Raw genomic sequence first — 20671 nt, 5'->3', positions numbered from 1 at the left:
GCTCCAAGTTTTCATTATCCAATGTTTCCCAAAGTTCCATCCGGTTTCTCCTGTAAAGATAAAAAAATTCTGCTAAACTTTTCTACTGTTTAATCTGATTTCATTGTGGAAGTTTGAGTATAGTTTCTTCCCCTACTGAAATGTTGCTTACTGAGCTGTTTCAGTTTGCTTGTAATGTCTATGATCACTTGTAAAAGATCACTCTTTTCTAAATTCTGTGATTCTTTTAAAAATCTGTTTTACTCTAGTAATTCAAGCCCTTTCTCCTCTTTATCCATTTCCTCTTCCATGACAATTCATGGTTCCTACTGTATGATCAAGTTAAAGATTTTTTTCAGCCATAAATATCAACAAGGTGGTAGTTCAAAAGCAAAATAGGTCTCAGTGTTCTTGGGTAGTCATTACTTCACAAAGCTATACTGAAATTATCTTGATAGTGTGATCATGGTAACACAGTGACTGCCATTATTTGTTTTATATTTAGTGGTGTTAATTAAAAGACTCACAGAGGGAATATTCTGGTACTTCCTAAAAAATTATTGCACCCAGAAAATTTAAATATTTTATATACCATGGCCTGTGTGGAATGTACCTGTCTCCACTTACTCTTTTAGCCTCATTTGTCTATTTTATCTCAATTACAAATGTTTTTCATGTAAAAAAAAAACTCCCCAAATTTTAATTAATTTATGTAGAATAAAATTAAGCCTATAACTAGCTACATTATCCATGCTGGGAAAGAGCTTTGAAAACGGAAAAGTCTCACTGATAGTTTCTTGTGGCCGTCCATGCTGGATATGTCACCGATACTTTTGGTTTTCATGGGTTAACCTACTAGCCAGGGGCTGGGGGGCTGCTATTATTGGGTGGTAAAGGAGATTTGGAGGAAGGAATGGCAGTAGTGGGAGTGAGGAAGGAAATTATTCCATTTCAGAGCAGACATTGCAGAAGTGCATGGAGGTAGAAGTTACTCCCTTTTTAAGGACTTGGCAGTTGATGGGCAGTTCTCTTGCAAAGAACTAAAATTTCTGGAGAGTTACTTTACACCATCAGAAGTGTCCATGAGAGAGGGCTTGGCCAACAATTTTTTTTAAACTGAGAATTTGACTCATGCGCAAACTTCATTTTCCTTATGGAAAAATATATTCCCTTGTCATCCCATGGTTTTAATAATCTCATGTCACAAAATGTAGGGGGCGATAGAGCAGGTGAGGTTTTTTCCCCCAGGGGGAGGGTGTGTATCTAATCCTGTAACTCAAAGAAGTTGTCATTCTGCTTTAACTTCACCATCAATTGCAGGAGACTCCTATTTTCTGCAGGGGGTGTCTGTTACTCTGTGTTTTATTTCAGGTTCAGATACAGAATATTAGTGAGTCATCGTGTGCTCTTGAGAGCTCTGTCTCTGTCATGGGGATGCTATGGCCTAATCCTGCTACCTGCTCTGTGTGAACAGACTGCAGAGCTTCTCTGGCTGCAGTGGGACTCTGTGTGGGTGTGGGACTCAGCCAGTGCAGAATAGCTTGCAGGATCAGGACCTGCATTTATTGTTTTTCCTTAACTGGAAATAAGTGCTCTACAATCAGAATAAGCATTTTATTCTTTTTGAGTATGGGAAGCATAATACCATCCATATTCTAAGTTCTACCGACCCCCTTCATTTTCATCTTCATTCATTTCCTCTGTGTAGGGGTGTTATGTAATAAACTACTCTGTGTTTTATTTGAAGGGCAGAGAAAGAAGAGGGGAGTAGAGAGAGCTCTGTATTATAATAGTTTATGTAAACTGTAAATTGCATTGAGATCCTTATGGATGTGATATTATGCAACTATAAGATGTTAAATGGACCCAGTTTAATTTTCAAAGAATCCCACTCTGAGTGTTAATCTCTTGAATGTTTTGGCTGCTGGGAACCAAGTGCCTATTTTCATACAGATTTCTACCAGAAGAGGTCACCATTGTTATTTACAATGGACACACATCATCATTTTAAAAACCCCTGATGTAATAAAGGAATATCTAGTTTCATTTTTTATTGACATTGAAATCTTTGAATAAACAAACAGAATTGTTGTCTCAGAGGAGATAGATAAATATTTGCATCCACAAGCATATTTGTTCAATGTTTTTAAAAATGAATTTTAGTAATATGCCATCATCTGTTTAATGCTATAGTGGTTTGAATTAAAATGGGAATAGGAAATACATTTTTTTTTCTTCACTGATAGCATTCTAGTTTGAAATGGGCAGCTGGACTTCAAAATCCTTGCTACGTTCATATGCTAAGCTGGGCCCTATGACCTCACTTCCAAATGTTTGTAAACAACTTTTACTGGGGGCTTTGGAGTGGGGGGACCCCTCTATTCATGATCAAAAGACCTTCATATTTTACTCCTATCTTACTCTGTAATAACTCTTTTTGAACTGAAATTTACTGTTTGTTTTCAACCTAAAGGTTAACGTCTATTTTTAGGAAAGTGTTTTTTGTTTTTTTTTAATATTGAACCATTTTTGTCTATCTTAGAGTTTTGTACTCCTGCCCATCCCTGTAGTATTTGAGCATCGTCCACATAAACTTGATTAGCTATAGCAATGTCGCTAGTGGATTTCATGGACACTGCAAAGCAGCAGCATCGCACCCCGATCTCCTGCATCTAGAGAGGAAGGATCATCCCATGGCTATGGTGCTACTTTGGGCTGTGGGAAACCTGGGTTCAGTTTTCTGCTCTGCCACAGACCGTATGATCCTTGGCAAGTCATTTAGCCTCTCTGTGCCTGTTTACCATTTGTAAATGGGGATAATAGTATTTCACTACCTCACTGGGTATTGTGAGAATAAATACATTAGAGATTTTGAGTCACTCGGATACTTAATAGTCTCATTATGTTTACTTGTCTCAGCCTTCCTGGCATTGTGTTCTCTTGTCACTTGGATACTAGATGCTTATATGATTTTAGTTGTATAGACAGTAACTCATTGTTTGACTTTTTTCTTACTATACTCAACATTCAGTGTTGCTTTGTTTATGTTTTAGACATGTAATTGATCGTTCCACCTTTTGATCTTCTTCATACATGGTTGCCAGTCCTGTCAAGTTTTGGCTGCCTTTCACCATGCCATCTTACTTTGCTGACCTACTTCTAACCTCTTCCATCAGCCTTTTAACCATTCCCATCTCTCCAGGCTTTTTTATCATCCCCTCTTCATCTGTTGTGCTTTAGCTGCTCCTCTCACCTCTTTTATCCCTATCCATTGCTGCCCAATGCTACAAACAAAGAATAGTTCTAACTAGTAAACTTAGTCTCATAGCAGCAACAAAATCTATAACAGTATATAAGTGAAATGATGAGGAAAGGTGCATAAGAAACTGAACAGTCTAAATTTTATTTCGAAAGCTCTAAACTATTCTTTCCATGACCACTCACCCCCTTTGCAGTGTTTGTTGCTATTCTTTCGCAACAAAGAATAGCAACAAACACTATTTTGTTGCTAAACTTGTGTCATGTTTAAGTTTATATGATCGAATAAAATTTCTAAGAGTTTGTCTAAATTTTGCTAGAGCCAGTATATAACTTGAGGCTTCAGAGCTTCAAAGGCAACATTTTTCTAAGGTTTGCAGAGGTGGGGTCCCTGCTGTGGACAGTTTGAGGAATGTGGGACTGTGATGTCTGGTGCAGTAGTTCCACATTATAGATTTTATATTTTACAATATTTTTCTCTAAATCATTGATTTCTTACAGCCTTTCTCCAGTTAAGAGACATGTGATGCAGCATTCTCCAGTACTGAGTGCTACTCTGCCTCTTCTCCCTTTTTCTCAGCGACCCTCACCCACTCACATGACTCCAGCTAGATAACCCTGTCATTCAAGACTGTCATTATGAATCTGTGCTAGTGAGGTCAAGTGCAACCTTTGGTCTGTCACTTCCTGCGTTCTATGTGCTTAATGGTGCAATCTGAATTTTCTGAAGGTCGCCTTTTCAGGAATAAATTCCAAAAAGCAGCAATTGGGGTGTTTAATATTCTGCTTTCATTAATTAGGTTTCAGAGGGATAGCCATGTTAGTCTGTATCAGCAAAAACAACGAGGAGTCCTTGTGGCACCTTAGAGACTAACAAATTTATTTGGGCATAAGCTTTCTTGGGCTATAATCCACTTCATCAAATGCATGGAGTGAAAATACAGTAGGCAGTGTAGCGTGCTGACGACTCACTGGCACAGCGCCTCCTGCTGGTCGTCCAGGGAATTAGCTTTTCCAGCCTTGGAGCACCCTCTGCTGGCCCCCGTGTCCTTCCCAGACCCCGGTGCCCCTTTACCTTGGGTGCTTCCCCCTGGCAGTACCCCCACAGATCTATCTGGGTCTCCCTCCCCTCTATCCCCACCTCACCTCAGTCTATGGCTACTGCCAGTCTCCAGCTAGCCCCCACTCACTGGGGCAGACTGCAGTGTACAAGCCATTCATCATTGGCAAAGCGGGGTTTGGACCTCGTGCCTCTGCAACCCCAGTACCTGGTTTGGCCTTGCACAGGGTCTGCAGCCTGGGGAGTTGCCAGGCGGGAGCTCCCCAGCTCCTCTCACCTTTCCCCAGCCCTGCTCTGTTGCCTGCCCCCTCAACTCCCAGGCAGCTAGGTCCTTCTCCCTCTGAAGCTGGAGGGAGAGTGTCTAGCTCCTGGCCCTTTTATCAGGGCCAGCTGAGGTCTGATTGGGGCGTGGCCCAGCTGTGGCTGCTTCCCCAGTCAGCCTAGCTTTTAGCTTGCAGCCCCAGCCCTCTCTCTAAATATACAGCACATGAAAAGATGGAAATGGGCCACATCCACCCTGATTGAATTGGCCTCATTAACACTGACCCCGCACTTGGTAAGGCAACTCCTATCTTTTCATGTGCTGTATACTTATACCTTGCCTACTGTATTTTTCAGTCCATACATCTGCGGGGTATAGCCCACGAAAGTTTATGCCCAAATAAATTTGTTGGTCTCTAAGGTGCCACAAGGACCCCTTGTTGTATTTGCTTTCATCAATGTGTCTCCAAATCAGTGTCTAGCTACATTTTTCTGATCCCAGGGCATGATGCATGCAATAGAGAGATGTGGGTTGTCTAGCACACTGAATTCATGGGGTCTTATCCTGCAGTCCTTACTGAGGGAACAGTAACAGTTTTGCCAGAGTAAGGCATATAGGATAGCTTCCATAATCTGGAGTGCTACTTTATGGAAGGTATTTCAGTTGCATAAGGGTGTTAACTAGATGTCCATGCCTTTTAGAAATGGACAGGTGAACCTGCCCACAGGAAAAACATGTTATTTCTCTTATGCTGGAGAAGAGATCCTATTGGCAGACAAGGTATGTTTGCACTCTTTATGTAGGATAAATCTAAATAAGATACATTCATTCTATTGTCTTTTTAACTTATTTTTAACTTTCACTACAACTTTTGTGGTGTAGGTAGAAAAAAAAATCACCAGACAGTGGTTCTTGTATCTGTGTGGCTGCATTTTATATTGGCCTTTTAGGAGAGTATTAGAAAATAAACCTTAAAATAGTTTTTTTTCGAATGCATCAGACAACTTGGGAAAATTATGGTATAGCAAGTTCCGCTCAGCTTTGGTGGATCCAGTCCACTAACTCAAGTCTTGCCCTATGTTGGTTGTTTAGCAGCCACTGCCTTTATGGACATGGAATGGTCATCAAACACATGGATTTAGTACAGAACAGAATTTACTCTATAGGCTGATTGCAATGTGTACTACAATTCGCTCAAACAGAAAACAACCACTGTGAAATAGAAAATGTTACTAGGAGAGTTATTAACAAAGGACCAAATTATGACGTTAACTAGTTAACTCCCATTCAAATCAGAGGGAGTTTGCTTGCTTTAAGACCACAAGATTTGGCCCAGGAGACTGTTTTTTCTTTATTTAGTTGGGAATGAGAGGTGGGGAAAAAAGCAGAAAAAACTGAAACCCACACTGCTCTGAGCCTCTCAGATGGAGAGATTAAGAAACAGGATATGATTATTTATAGTTTAGAAGGGGGTATTCACTTTGGATAGAGGCCACTGAAAAGCAGGACTATACCCTTTACCTTCCAGCTAGACGTAGGATTGAGGCATGTACGTTGGTTAACTTGAGGAATTTTGCACTGCTGCCTGGGTATATGAATAAATAAAGGACTTCTATCTCCGGACAATAGACCAAATTCATGGTTTCTTTCAAGTTGGATTTTAAGGTTGCTCTTCAGGGTATCTTACAGCCCTTGTTGTGTTTTAAGTACTGCTATATTCACAGTAGGTCAGAATGTATTCAGCTGTACTCTAGACAGTGTCTCATCCACCTAAGTGTATTTAAGGAGCTAAAACTTTCTTTGCAACACTCTCACAGATGAATTCCAGACTTCAATGTCAACATGTCTGGACAATGGAGCAGAGTATGGAGTTGTCACTTCTCTCATTAGCCAGATGATTAAAATTCCATCTTCTATAGTAAATAGAATGTGTTGATAAACTAGAGGACCAGACAATTACTCCTGGTGTGACATCAGCAAATTCTGGATATGTCACAAGTGCTCTAAAATATTTAGTCAGTGCCGTTTCTTTGCAATGGATCTGTTAAATGTAGATTATGTCAATCTTTTCTATTAAACATATCAATCATATGTAAAACAACTCCATGTTATTCAAAGCAAAATGAGCTGATAGCGTAGGAGATACAGAAAATCTGCATGGCTCTTTCTTCCATGTTTTACATATCTTCAGCCAGCTAGCTTCAGATTTAATCTCTATTGCTTATAACAGTGAGATTTAGGATGAGAAGTGCACATGCTCAGTGCTGGTTGACTTTCATTGCCTTCGAGTAGTCATTTATATTAAGCAGGTTGTTAACTTGACATTTTCAACTCTAAGGACAAGAAAACCTTGAAGACAGGTTATCTGATTAAATTTCAGACATAAGCACACGTGTGCAAACATTGGGACTATTAAACCACTATGCTTGCTTCTGAGGCTTCTTTGTTTTGAGCTGACATTCCTTGATTGAATCTTCATGAGCACGCTATTCATTTAGCCATCCTGCTTCCTCCTTTTACCCGAGCACCTAAATATGCCAGTAAAAAGAGTGAAGAGAGCCTTGTATATACTCTCCACCTAAAACACAGCTGCAGCTGAGAAAATACTTGCCTTTTTCATGTGTGCACTTTAATCACTCCAGCTGTATTCATTCCATTCAGCTGCTTCTCTGGTGCAGTGTATCTTTAACCATATTGGGAGGTATTGTGAATTCTGAGCTATAAATTTCATTTACATGCCTTTATTTACATGATGTACATCTTACTTACTGCTGCAAGGAGTCTTATATTTGGTCACAGATGATGTTCTAGCAGGACAGTATATCATATATCTCTCAAACCTATAAAGTATATCAAACCTAGTATATCATAAAAGTTGGTGACCCTTCCTCAAAAGTTTCTAATTTGACTGAGTTTTGGACTGTAAACTGTTGGAAGCTATTTGCCTTTGTCTTTCCCTTTCATTCTATTCTCATATCAGCATGTTCACGATCTTTTAAATATGTTGTATAGTGCTAGAGCATGAATGTTTTAATGTATTTTGATTTTTTTTCTGGGTATGCTTGACACAAATAGGTTAGAGAATTATTTAAGAATTGAGAAAACTGTATCTTTTATATACAATTAATTAGAACATCCTGTGTCTTGAGAAAGTGTCTAGGACATACTATAATTTTGGTTTCCAAAACAAAATGAGACAGACTTGTAGTTATTGTATGTGTTGATACTGACTTCAGCAGAGAGCAGTAAGCAAGCAGACAGGACAAAACTAATGTAAATTGTGATGATTCTATCAGTTCTTGAAAGTGAGTAAAGAGCTGTCAAACTTCTGAAATCTCTTCTAGCAAATTTGAGAACCCTGTTCTATTTGAATTAGAAAATATATCGCATACAAACAATGAAGTAGTAAGCTAAAGGAGAGGACAGAGATTAATTGATCAGTTTGAGGGATCTGTCTTTAGGAGTTTTTGCTTTGCTAGATATGCTCTCTGTTTCCCAGAAAAAGGCCTGCATGGTGATATTGCCACATTTTTCCCATCAGGGAAAAATCTCAAAACTATAAATCCTTTGTTTCCTCAGCATTTCTCTTGTACATAGTGTTTTCTCTGCTAGCAAATACTTAGTGTAACTGGACACAGCAATTCTACCTCACTGTTCCGGTCAATAATTCTTGCACTGGTATTAATGATATCCTTTACGTTTGAGTCAGAAAAGCCTACATCTTCGTGGGGGTTGGGAGGGAAAAGACATACTTTTATGTTGCAATTATATGGCACATCTTTTCTTGTTATAAATTGCTATGACAATCCTTATCCTGGGGGTCTGAGTCCAAAGTTAACAACTAATTATAATTAGTAGGCTTGCATAATCCCTCTTTTACTCACCTTTCATCCTCTAAAATACTTTGATTATGTGGAATTTTAAGGATGAATTGGCATTGTTCAGAGAGATGAATCCCATTCCAGGTGTGAAGATGGGGAATGCGGCTGTTCCTAAATGCTCTCTGAGTTGAGACTGCTCCTACTACCCCACCAGCTCAGCCTGTGGGGTTAGAGAAGTAGGATGCATTCCCATATACTCAAGAGAACACATCTGACTGGTAGTAGGGACAGCATTGGTAGTTTCTACAAGAATCTGTATTCAGCCCTCTTCACTTGAAGGAAGGTTGCCAAGATGCACTTGCTTTAACACAGCGGTTATCCTATTGCTCTTAATTATTTAGTAATAGTGAGCATTCTAGTATGTGATGTTAGCTGGCATGTAATGTAAAAGTAACACATCAAATGCAAAACTTGAGTTGGTAGTCCATGATATTTTGAAAAGTTATAAAATTAACATGGCACACAGTCAATGGATTAAAAGCTGGCTAACTGATAGGTCTCAACATGTAGTTGAGGAATTAGGAAATTCCTGATTCTAGTGGGGTCCCACTGGGATTCGTTCTTGGCCCTACACTATTTAACATTTTTTTAAATTAAATACTTGGAAGAAAACCTAAAATCATCACTGAAAGTCTGTAAATGACACAGAAATTGGAGTGGTAAATAATGAAGAGAACAGGTGACAAATACAAAGCGCTGTAGATGGCTTGGTAAACTGGTAGAAGCAAACAATATATGTTTTTAATATGGCTAAATGTAAATATGTACATCTAGGAACAAAGAATGTAGACCATACATACGGGATAGGGGACTCTATGCCGGGAAGCTGTGACTCTGAAAAAGATTTGGGGGTTGTGGTGGATAATCAGCTGAACATGGGCTGCCAGTGCAACACTGTGGCCAAAAGGAATGGAGCAGTCCTTGGATGGATCAACGGGGGAATCTTGAGTAGGAGTAGAGAGTTTATTTTACTTATGTATGTGGTCTGGTGTGACCATTGGGGGAATACTGTGTCCAGTAATGGTGTCCATAATTCAAGAAAGATGTTGATAAATTGGAGATAGTTCAGTGAAGAACCATGAGAATGACTGAAGGATTAGAAAACATGCTTCATAGTGATAGATTTGAGTTCCATGGGTCTATTTAGTTTAACAAAGAGAAGATTAGGGGTGACTTGATTAATTAGGGGGGAGGGATAGCTCAGTGGTTTGAGCATTGGCCTGTTAAACCCAAGGTTGTGAGTTCAATCCTTGAGGGGGCCACTTAGGGATCTGGTACTTGGTCCTGCTCGTGAAGGCAGGGGGCCGGACTTGATGACCTTTCAAGGTCCGTTCTAGGAGATAGGATATCTCCATTAATTTATAAATTTTATTTATCTCTAAGTACCTTTGTGGGGAACAAATATTTGATGATGCACTCTTCAATCTAGCAAAGAAAGGTATAACACGATTCAATGAATGCAAGTTGAAGCTAGACAAATCCAGCCTGGAAATATGGCATCAATTTTAAAGTGAGTAACTAATCACTGGAGCAATTTACCAGAGGTCATGGTGGATTCTCCATCACTGATGATTTTTAAATCAAGATTGGCTGTTTTTCTAAAAGATATGCCCAAGGAATTATTTTGGGGATGTTCTATGGCTTGTGTTATACAGGATCAGACTAGATGTTCACTATAGTTCCTTTTAACCTTGGAATCCATGAATCTATTCACAAAACAGACCACATTCCTTTCAGTGAATGTGTAATTAGATGCGAGTTGATGGGAAAATTCTACAATTTTGGATTCTAAAAGAGGTTTCAAGTTCGTAAACTCTGATTCTGCATTTTTGCATAGCTTTGTATGCATATAGAGCTCTCTCTCTCTCTCTCTGTGTGAACATTAGTTGTTAAGTTTATTAAAAAAATGAAAACTTGACTCATAAGTAGAATTTTGCAAGTTCCCTTAAATTTCAGAATCACATTCCTTAAAGAACTTGAGATTCTTTGCTTTTATTGTGTGTGATTAGAACCAAGAGTACCAAACTTAAAATGAGTAATTGATTCTCTATGGAAGCCCAGGAGAACATTCCATATAATATTTTGAAAAACATTGTCTTGAATAAAACAGCATCATAATTTTGAATGTTATCTTCCAGCCTTCTTTGTCAGCAAATTGTACTGCACATTTTGTCAGATTTCTACTAATCCCTGTTTTTTAGTTAGGATAGAAATTACACAAGAACAGCAGAAAGATTTCTTGTGTTTGCTCCTTTTGCTTTTCATTCCAGCCAAAGCCAGGAAGTGAAGGAGGCATGGTAACCTAGCTGTGTCAAACACCAAAAGTTGGGTTGGAGTTTGAGTATTAGTTCAGTTAATACTTTATCTGAAGTACTTGTTTCGTGCCTAGTCTCAAAATGCTCGATCTCTACTGTGCCATTCAGAGCTCCAAGTACCAGGACAGATAACTATCAGTATTTAATGAAAATTGGGATGTGATATAAGTGTATTGGTACCTTGCAATTCCTAAAATGGATTTCAGACATATTTTAGTGAAAATGTAAATATTTTCCAAAGCTCATTCTGGAACAGGAAGTTGTATAGTAAATGTATGTCTGAGTCAACTGGGTACAGTTTCAGCTGGCAGGCGTCCTGGCAATTTGTGTTCTAGTTGTTCTAATGCACTGACATGGTAAAGGAAAACAAGAAAGAAGCAGAGAACTCTTCAGTAACCTAAATTCAAATTGTTGTCCTCACCAAATCTACTTTTGTCCCAAAGCACAGAAATAATTCCCCATGGGCTCTTTCCTGGGTGAACTAATTTTTGATTACAAGCTAGTGTCAGAATTTTCATTAAACATAGAGTAAATGTAGATTAAAAAATAATAAGATTAGATTACTAATACGTTTTTGATGTACTATATTTTCCTGTGTATACCAAAGTTAATGTCTGGACTTCTGTTATGTTCATGTAGTTCACCCCTTGTCTTCAAAATCCTTATGTTTCTTAGCTCATATTTTTGTTAATCTTATGAATAAATCTGTTTTCCATTTTTCATCCTTCTATTTTCAACTTTTAGGAACAGTAACTAAACAGAGGAAGAAACTTACTGCGACTTCTCTCCAAGTCCATTACTATGGTGTTGCCTAGAGGGATTAAGAGAATAACCCTTAGCTCTGAGTTTTCTATTTAAACAACTTATACATGCTGACTAGTACCTTACTCCACAAATAATTTGCTGGCAGTATACTCCATTTTTTTAAATTTGCCCTCTGAAAAAGAAATAAAACACAACCTTGTTACTGTTGGCTTTTTTTGGTTTTCAGGAGATGGCTTGACAAGTCACAGGAGAGGAATGGAAAATGCAAATTGTGGGTTAATTTTTAACGTTAATCACATCTTCTTTTTTCCTTTTAATTCCAACAGGAAATTGTTCTGGTGGTGTTTTTTGGTGCTGAATATTTGGTGCGGCTATGGTCTGCTGGTTGCAGAAGTAAATATGTTGGCTTTAAGGGAAGACTACGTTTTGCCAGAAAGCCTATATCAATTATTGGTAAGATTTATATTGTTTTTAGACTGTTCTTTTAGTATCCTTTTTAAAGTGCAAATATAAAGTTATTCCCAAAGAGCATACTGGAGACCTGAGCTGTATCCTTGATTCTTAGCACTGACCTGTGTGTGGGCCTTGAGCAAGCTGTCTGTGCTTCCCGGTGTCTGTCTTTGCTATCTAAATTGTCCTTGCCTTGAAAAGTTTACAGTCTTATTATGTTTTAGAAATGTGCCTAGTACAATTGGGTCTCTAGGCACTACCATGGTACAACTAATAAGCAGTAATATTGCATATCATGAAATAATAGTATGTAGTGGGCCCTTGCCTACAGGAAATCGTAGCTGAAGAAGGAAAATCTGAACGACACAGTCCTCCTCTGGAGGGTAGGGAAGACAGAGCAGCGTCACCTGCTAGGGATAACAGGGGCAGGGTGAGGCTATGTGAGACACTGGGCCTGGACAGGGTGGCCATACTTTCAGATACTTTCAATAACTTGGTCACCCTCTCACTGGCTGTTTTCTCCCTTCTTTCCCCAGCCCCAGGTTCTCAAACTGTGCTTGAATATGTACTGTAGGGAGGACAGGGTGTAAGGGAGGACGCAAAGGAGCTGCTGGATGGAGAGGAAGAGGGACTAGAGAGCTAGTTGGAGGAGAGTGAGAGGGGTGTTGGGGAAAAGGGGCAATGGAAAAAAGTAACTGGATTTGTACGTAACATTGCCATAAACATTCTGTTTTGTCTTGAGTGTGTTTTTCTTATTTCATTTATAAACCCTTTGGGAAAGGCTTTATCTTCCTATAGTTTTTGTACACCACCTTAACCATTTTAGGTGCTACAATGATACAAATATGTATAAAATGTCTATTAGTACCACATACTGTACACTTCTTAATCATTAAGGGGCCTGTGTTTCCTTTCATAGGTTATTTTTATACAGGGGTATTGGAAACTGAGTTTCAGCTCACTGGGTTTTGTGGTCATGTTTCTGCAGGGTATGGGTAGGTGGGGAGCAGTGTGTGAGTTTAACCTCATCTGCAGAGTCCACAGCTAATTCCCTCACTCACCACCTATGATTTGCATGAAATTTCAGGTGAAAACTCAGCAAACCAAGTAGTCTGCTGTGGAGCTTAATATGCATAATTAACAATAGGGGAAAATAATGTACAAATCCTGGGGGAAGTTTCATTGCATGCAAAACAAACAGAAGCAGGAATGCACAAAATTTATAGCTTTTAGGGATCTCAAGTGATTAAAAAAATTAATTGCGATTAATCACATGATTAATCACACTGTTACTAGAATACCATTTATTTATATTTTTGAATGTTTTCTACATTTTTAAATATATTGATTTCAATTACAACACAGAATAAAGTGTGCTCAATTTATATTTTTGATTACTAGTATTTGGACTAAAAAAAACAAAAGAAATAGTATTTTTCAATTCACCTTATACAAGTACTGTAGTGGAATCTCTTTATTGTGAAAGTGCAACTTACAAATGTAGAATTATTTACAAAAAAAATAACTGCATTCAAAAACAAAACAATGTAAAACTTTAGAGTCTAAAAGTCCGCTCAGTCCTACTTCTTGTTCAGCCAGTCACTAAGACAAACAAGTTTGTTTACATTTGCAAGAGATAATGCTGTCTGTTTCTTGTTTACAATGTCACCTGAAAGTGAGAACAGATGTTTACATGGCACTGTTGTAGCTGGCGTTGCAAGGTATTTACGTGCCAGATGGAGTCGGGGCGGGGCTGGAGGCAGACAGGGGTCAAGAACCCACCGGTGTGAGCAGAAATTGGCGCCTATGCATACTACAGTAGCAATTACTGTTTGTATAGCATTAGAGATCATACAGTGCACTTTAAATGCTAAGTGTAAATCATGAGCACAGGGTTGCAACATTTTTGTTAGGGCGCTTCAGAACGTCTAAGTATAGAGATGAGGGAGGTCATGTAAAAAGAGTTGCAAATACTGTTTTATTCTTGTGGGAATGAAGGCTCATTGGGAAAATACATTTGGAAGTACAACTGTTGCTGTTATGTTGTAGAAGAAATCATAGAATCATAGAATCTCAGGGTTGGAAGGGACCTCAAGAGGTCATCTAGTCCAACCCCCTGCTCAAAGCAGGACCAATCCCAACTAAATCATCCCAGCCAGGACTTTGTCAAGCCAGGCCTTAAAAACCTCCAAGGAAGGAGACTCCACCACCTCTCTAGGTAACCCATTCCAGTGCTTCACCACCCTCCTAGTGAAATAGTGTTTCCTAATATCCAACCTGGACCTCCCCCACTGCAACTTGAGACCATTGCTCCTTGTTCTGTCATCTGGTACCACTGAGAACAGTCTAGATCCATCCTCTTTGGAACCCCCCTTCAGGTAGTTGAAGGCTGCTATCAAATCCCCCCTCATTCTTCTCTTCTGGAGACTAAACAATCCCAGTTCCCTCAGCCTCTCCTCATAAGTCATGTGCTCCAGACCCAATGGCGTACTAGCCCTATTGCTAGGCTTGTCTGTGTGGCTATACATTTGTGTTGTAGATGTTCAGGCTCGGGCTGGAGCCTGGGCTCTGGGGACCCCGCAAGGCCAGGGGGTTCCCAAAGCCTTGGTTCCAGTTGGAACCCAAACCATGTACACAGCAATTTTTAGCCCTGTGAGCCCGGGTCAGCTGATATAGGCCAGGCCCAGGTGTTTAATTGCTGTGCAGATGCACCCTTATTTTCTCATTTTTCTTTTGTTGTTGTTGTTGTTTTGTTATAGATGTGAGGATTTAGAAGCTTATGAAAGAGAAGGGACCTTCATTGCCAGGGCCACTAGTAACTTTATATCCTAAATCTGCTCACTGCTTCTGAATTCAGTGCTGTTTATAGAAAGGAGTTAAAATTGGCAGATACCCTCAGTTGCTACTCTTCCCCCTCCTTTGTTTTCCTCTTTTTCTCTCCTTTACTTTAGTTTTGTCAAAGCTTTTCTTTGGTTTGTTTTTTTGGAGATGCTGGATAGAATATGTTGATGAAGAAGCATTTTCAAAAGAACAAAAGCCTGGGGGAAGTTGGGGAGAAGAAGCTGGGTGTGCCAAAGGGGAGAGAGGAGGAGAGTGAACAACATGAAAGGGGCAAGATGAATATAATACTGAAGTGAGAGGTGGTGGGGGAAGGAAGGAAAACTACAGGGAGAAAAAGTTAAGACTGGAGGAGACAATTTATTTTTTATTTTTATTTTTGATAAAACTTAAAAGTACAATAGTTTCAACCTTTTATTGGAAGACCTGAAGTTTTCATTGTTGAAGTGGAATTTTCCAAAGCCACTAGTGCTGGTCTAACTCTGCCTATGTAGAAATCAGTGGGAGGTGAGAGTGAGGATCGCCTAGTTGTTAGGGAGCCATCTTGGGACTTAGGAGGTACAGGTTCAGGTCTTTGCTCCACCATTAACACCCTGCATGACCTTGGGCAAATCATTAATCTCTTTGTGCCTTAGTTTCCCATCCCCAAAATGGGGAAAATAGAAGTCCCCTGCCTTAAACATGCCTAAGAGAAATGGATATGGGTTTATCATTGGCTCCAGCAGGAGCAGTGTTGAGTCAACACTCAATGCTTTTGGAAATTCCCATCCTGAATGTTTATAATTAGGCTTTTTGTAAAAGATAAATAGTGGGCACAGGCGAAGATAACATGAGGGATTGCAAGGTCACACACTATCCTTTTGCTGACACATGCTATCCTTTTGCTGCATTACAGAAATGTCACTACAGATGAATTTTTGTAATTAATGGTCATTCCCTGGGAGCTTGGGAGTTTATGCTTGGAAATAAATATTAGGCAGGTATATGTTCAAGGTATATGTTCAAGTTGTGTGTGCATTATTATCCCATATTGTCTGCCTTTAGCAATGGGCCTGTATGGAATATATTCATATGCACCTTCAAAGTTTGTTATGGAATGAGACAGGGCTCTGAAGGAGCACCTGCACATTGAATGTGAAATTCCAGTCAACTTATATAAGCCTACCAGTGCCGTGCCAATAAAACACTGAGCGAATGTTAGTGAAAACCACATTATTGTAAGTCAGAACTCAAAGTATGTGCATGCAGGCTGTTTATTTTAAGTCCTTACAGACAGATTTTCACTGGACCACTAAAAAGCATATATCCAGCCTAAGAGCTATCTCCAGACCATAAACGTCATACCATAAACTACTAGAGCTGCTAAAAACAATTCAAAGTTTTTATTAAAATGGAATTTTTTTTGCTTTTTGTACTTGAAGAATGGGTGAATTGAGTTTGCTCAAAATCACCAGCTATTGAAAGTTGTAGACCAAATGTAAAGATATTAGAAAATTAGAAATCAAATTGTTGAGTTAAGAATGGAAATACTTAAGCAATCTTGACTGTAGGTATTACTATGTGCTCTGCCTATGTGTATAAATAAGAAATACTTGCCTAGCAAGCTGATTTTTAGATATAAATGATAGCTGTTTGAAGCTGCTGAAGGATTTGAAATAGTACAATAAGCCGCAAGGAGGATGGACTAGAAGGCAGGGTTTTCAAAGCTGTGAGATAAATAAGTTGACATATAGCTCTGCAGTTTTATCACAGGGCTATCATCTCTACACTTATGTAGTGTATATATATTGATATAACTGCTGATGAATCTTTTATAATGCACCACACTATGCATATATGAGAGTGTGTGTGTGTGTGTTTATATATGTATAATAGTAATAAAGGCATATACATTATAGTCAGGTTTGGTAGCACCAGCTGTCGTCTCACTGTTTTGGGATCTATCTGACCCCAACACACACAAAAATATAAATAATTTTTTGTGCCAAACCTGTTCCTGTTCAGACATTAAGTATTCTCAAACTAGGCTGAAGTCAATCTTTCTGCACTGGTTTTAGTATCCTGTCATCATGGGTTTTAGTAGGAAAAAAGTGTCTAAAAAAAGGTAATGGGATCAGTTCGACCTCTCTGTGTTAGTCAATGGGGAAAATGAAAGTACTACTCTTCCAAGGTCTTTGGGGATCTCGAAACACATACAATTTTTTTTAACTGATAATCAAACCATTGCCACCTCATTCTTCAAATATTCTCAAATTATAATGAGGACAACCTGTTAGCATGGATTTTGTCTGCATGCCTGTTGAGGTTTTGGTGTAGAAAAAAGTCACTCAGAGTTTTGGTGTTAATTAGACCACAAATTATTTATGCAGGCGACTGATATTTTTTCTTTCAGACTGATGGTTTTTGTTTTTTTTTTTTACTTTGAGGCAGCAGTTAGGATGTGATCATATGAATCTTTCAGCATTGTTTTTATCATCATCATTTCAGTGGTTTTTGTTTTTCAAAAAAATGCCCCCAAAAGACCTTGGGGGAGGGTCTGAGACCCCAGTTAACATTTGTCTCGTGTATCATCACAGTGGTCCAGCAAATTGAGTTTCTTTGAAGATGATGCTGTCAAATTGACATGAGAGGAAGAGTTTCTGGGGAAGCCACAATTGTCAGATACATTTCCTGGAAAGCCCTCACTTGACAGATGCTGTAGACGGGGAAGAGGCTTGCTACTGTTGGGCAAAGACTCACTATTCACAGAAGCAGTTCCAGTTTAACTTCTCTTGCCCTGTTACCATCAATGGCAGTAGCTGTGTTTGAAAGCTCCATTGGCTGTGTGTTTCTCCTGGGGGTGAGACAAGAGGGCAAGAGGAGCCAGGTCTCGACAAGGGCTCCTGAGAATGTTCACGGTGGAAATGGATGATTCTGATACTGGGCAGTCCAGTGGTGATGACGCTGACCGAGAGCTTGCTGTTGCAGTACGGGGTGGTGGCATGGAAGCATTGGAAGATGAAATCACTAAGGAAAGCGACTCCAGCACTACTGCTGGGCAGTAAAAGTCAGGATCTGCCTGCAGAAATTTACCTCTCCAAGAACAAAGCTGAAAAATGGGGAAAGATAGCACAGATGCCAGCAAATCCTCCCTCCAGAAACATCCTGCTTGTGCTCCAGGATTGACCATGCACTCCATATTGTGCATCCAAGGACATTTTATTCCTCTGCTTGCAACTTCCTCTTGACTCAAGCTATGCTAGATCTTCTTCTTCAGTATTTTAACAAGTATGGGGCTGAGTTGTTTGGGAGTACTTGGCAGCCAATACTTAAGAGAAACTTCGTGCCTACTTGGGACTGCATATATTAGCAGGTGTTTATAGATCTAGCGGAGAAATATGAGGGGGTGGTGGTCAAATGACCATGGAAGACTGGTATTCAGAGTTACTGTCACTCCATCAATTTCCAACCATTCAGAGCTATGGGATTTGTTTGTTAGTATTCTGCCCAGGTGTTTGGTTCCCTATTGGAGTGTCACCATTAACAAACAGCTGGTGGCTTAACATGGTTGCTGTCCTTCCAGGCATTATATGCCTTCAAAATCAGCCAGGTCTAGCATTAAATTCTGCTATGCTGTGACTTCACAGCTTTGTATGTTTTAAATGCTGACATATACGCTGGCAGAGAGGGGAATGCAGCAGCAGCAAGAAATCTGGCAAGAAACATGGTTAACAAATGGGCACAAGTTTTAAAGGCAACAAGGAACAATTTTTTCACCAGTGTTAGACTTGCAAGGGACTTGCTGCCCAAAAAAACTAACTGTTGGCTGGCACAATGAGAAGGAACAAGCCTGAAATTCCTGCTCAGTTCCTTCCCAACTGGCAAAACCTGATCACTCCAGTTTGGTTTCCAGGAAAATATGACCCTTGTGAGTTATGTACCCAAAAAGAGGAAAGCGGTATTACTGTTGTCATCTATGCACTCAGATGCTTCTACCTCTGGGGCTGAAGCAAAACCAGATATCGTTTATTTTTATAATGAAACAAAAGGACACGTGTGATGGTATCCTCATCCATTTCAAAATGGATAGGCAAACACTGGCTGATGGTAGTTTTTGCGAACATTTTGGACATTGCGTGCCTGAATACATATATTGTTTGGATTTTGTTGAATTGCCCCTGGCTTAATAAATCCTTAAGTAAGAGATGGATGTTTTTCAGGGACCTGGGTATAAAAACGAAGAAACCACTGGTGCACGAAAGCAACATTGCAGCCTGCCTCAGGTTTTTAGGGGAATAGTGATTAGTGTGCTAGGTACTGGTCCAGAGCCTAAGAAACAGGCAAGATGTTACATCTGTTCCAGAGAATGAGACAGAAAAACACCTCTAAAATGTGCAAAATGTGAAATTGTACATTCAGAACATATGTCACTTATTTGCCCCATTTGTTCAAAGTAGTAGGCTATTTACTGCCATTTTGCTATTTGTGCCTCTTACAGGGGCGTGCACAGACATTTAACTTTGACCCCTTTAGGGGGCCACGTTCTGTGCCTCCCCTCCCCCCCCCCGCCCCGGCAGGATCTCACTTTTCCTTCCCTCCCTCCCTTGCCCCCGGCTCCGAAAGGAGCTTGCTTTCCCCTGCCCCAGCCCTGAGGCTGGAGGAGTTCTGTGTCCCCCAATGATTATGGGGGATGCATGCCCCTGATTGCCCCCCCCCCCTTGTGCCTGCCCCTGGCCTCTTATATTGTTGCTGTTGCTATCTTGTTTTGTCTAAACATGGGGTCAGTTAGACCCTGACACCAGCATAGCATGTAGCTTCTTAAAAGTATGTTTGATCATGGGGTTAGTTAGACCCCAACACAAGTAATACTTAGTGTACTTTCAGATCTAGGAAAGCTTTAACTTGATTAGTTGTATACCTTATTAGTAAAGTCAGTTTTACATGCATTCCATGTGGGTTTTTTTTTTTTCTGATTTTTGACATACTAGAGGTCTCCAAGATCCCAGTAAAGAAATAGTTGGGTGACTTTTGGTCCAATATCAAAGGCACGGTTGCCCAATACTTCCCATTATAACACCCTGCTTGCAGTTGCTGAAAACCTGGCTAAATGTTAACTATTTGGGTTGAAATTATACATGGTAGGTGTCTGCCTCAGGCTAATACTTTTTTTTTTTCTATAAAATTTCACCGCAAATGGTTTGAGCCTTTTCCAAAAATGAGGTTGAGAAGAATAGATTGTGTACCAGAATGTTAACCTATGCAAACCTTTCCTTTTATGAGCTCTAGCACCACCATAGTTTGGAGCAACGACTTGAAATTTGATATAATAGTGATCTTTGTGTGATGGATAGGCCTTTTGCCATTCTATTGAAAATCCATGCAAATTTGGTTCCACCTTTGCTAAAGCTTTGCAGTTAAATTCCCCAAGATTCAGTCCTCACTGGGCATGCTCAAGCCCGGGGCTGCAGGAGACAAAGCAAAACTTTGCCTACATTTGCAGCTGTGGGCTGGTGCAAGCTGGGTCTGGGTCTGGGCCTGAGCCTCTGCCTGTGCCCCAGAACTGAAAGCAGGGAACCCATCTCCCCTCTCTCTCAGCTCACCCCATGCTGGTGCCCAGGCAGCATGGGGGAGGAAGTTGCAATATTCATATACTGAAAGGACAAGATCTGGGCAAGGGGGAAGGGAATAGATTGGGACATGGTGGGGGAAGTGGGGACTGGAGGCTGGGGAGGATGGCTGAGAGAGAGACTGGGATTTAGGGTGAGCAAAGACTGGAACTGGCAGCTGTAGGGAGCAGAGGGGGCTGAGACTGGTTGGGTAGGGAGACCGGGGTTGGCAGATTGGGACTGACAGGGAATCGGTGGGGCAGGAAAAAATGTGGGAA

At 40.0% G+C, this 20671-nt stretch overlaps 1 protein-coding gene across 1 annotated transcript in view; it reads left to right on the top strand.

The window, feature by feature from the left end:
- Positions 1-20671, top strand: part of LOC117871880 (potassium voltage-gated channel subfamily KQT member 1-like) — a 466257-nt gene that overhangs the window by 63654 nt on the left and 381932 nt on the right. The window contains exon 3 of the mRNA XM_034759710.1: positions 11847-11973. Within this exon, the coding sequence (XP_034615601.1) occupies positions 11847-11973 (127 nt within the window). The remainder of the gene's footprint in view (positions 1-11846; positions 11974-20671) is intronic.

This window comes from Trachemys scripta, chromosome 1, assembly GCF_013100865.1.
Source record: "Trachemys scripta elegans isolate TJP31775 chromosome 1, CAS_Tse_1.0, whole genome shotgun sequence".
Taxonomy (NCBI): Eukaryota; Metazoa; Chordata; order Testudines; family Emydidae; genus Trachemys; species Trachemys scripta.
This window is presented reverse-complemented; position numbering and strand designations above follow the sequence as displayed.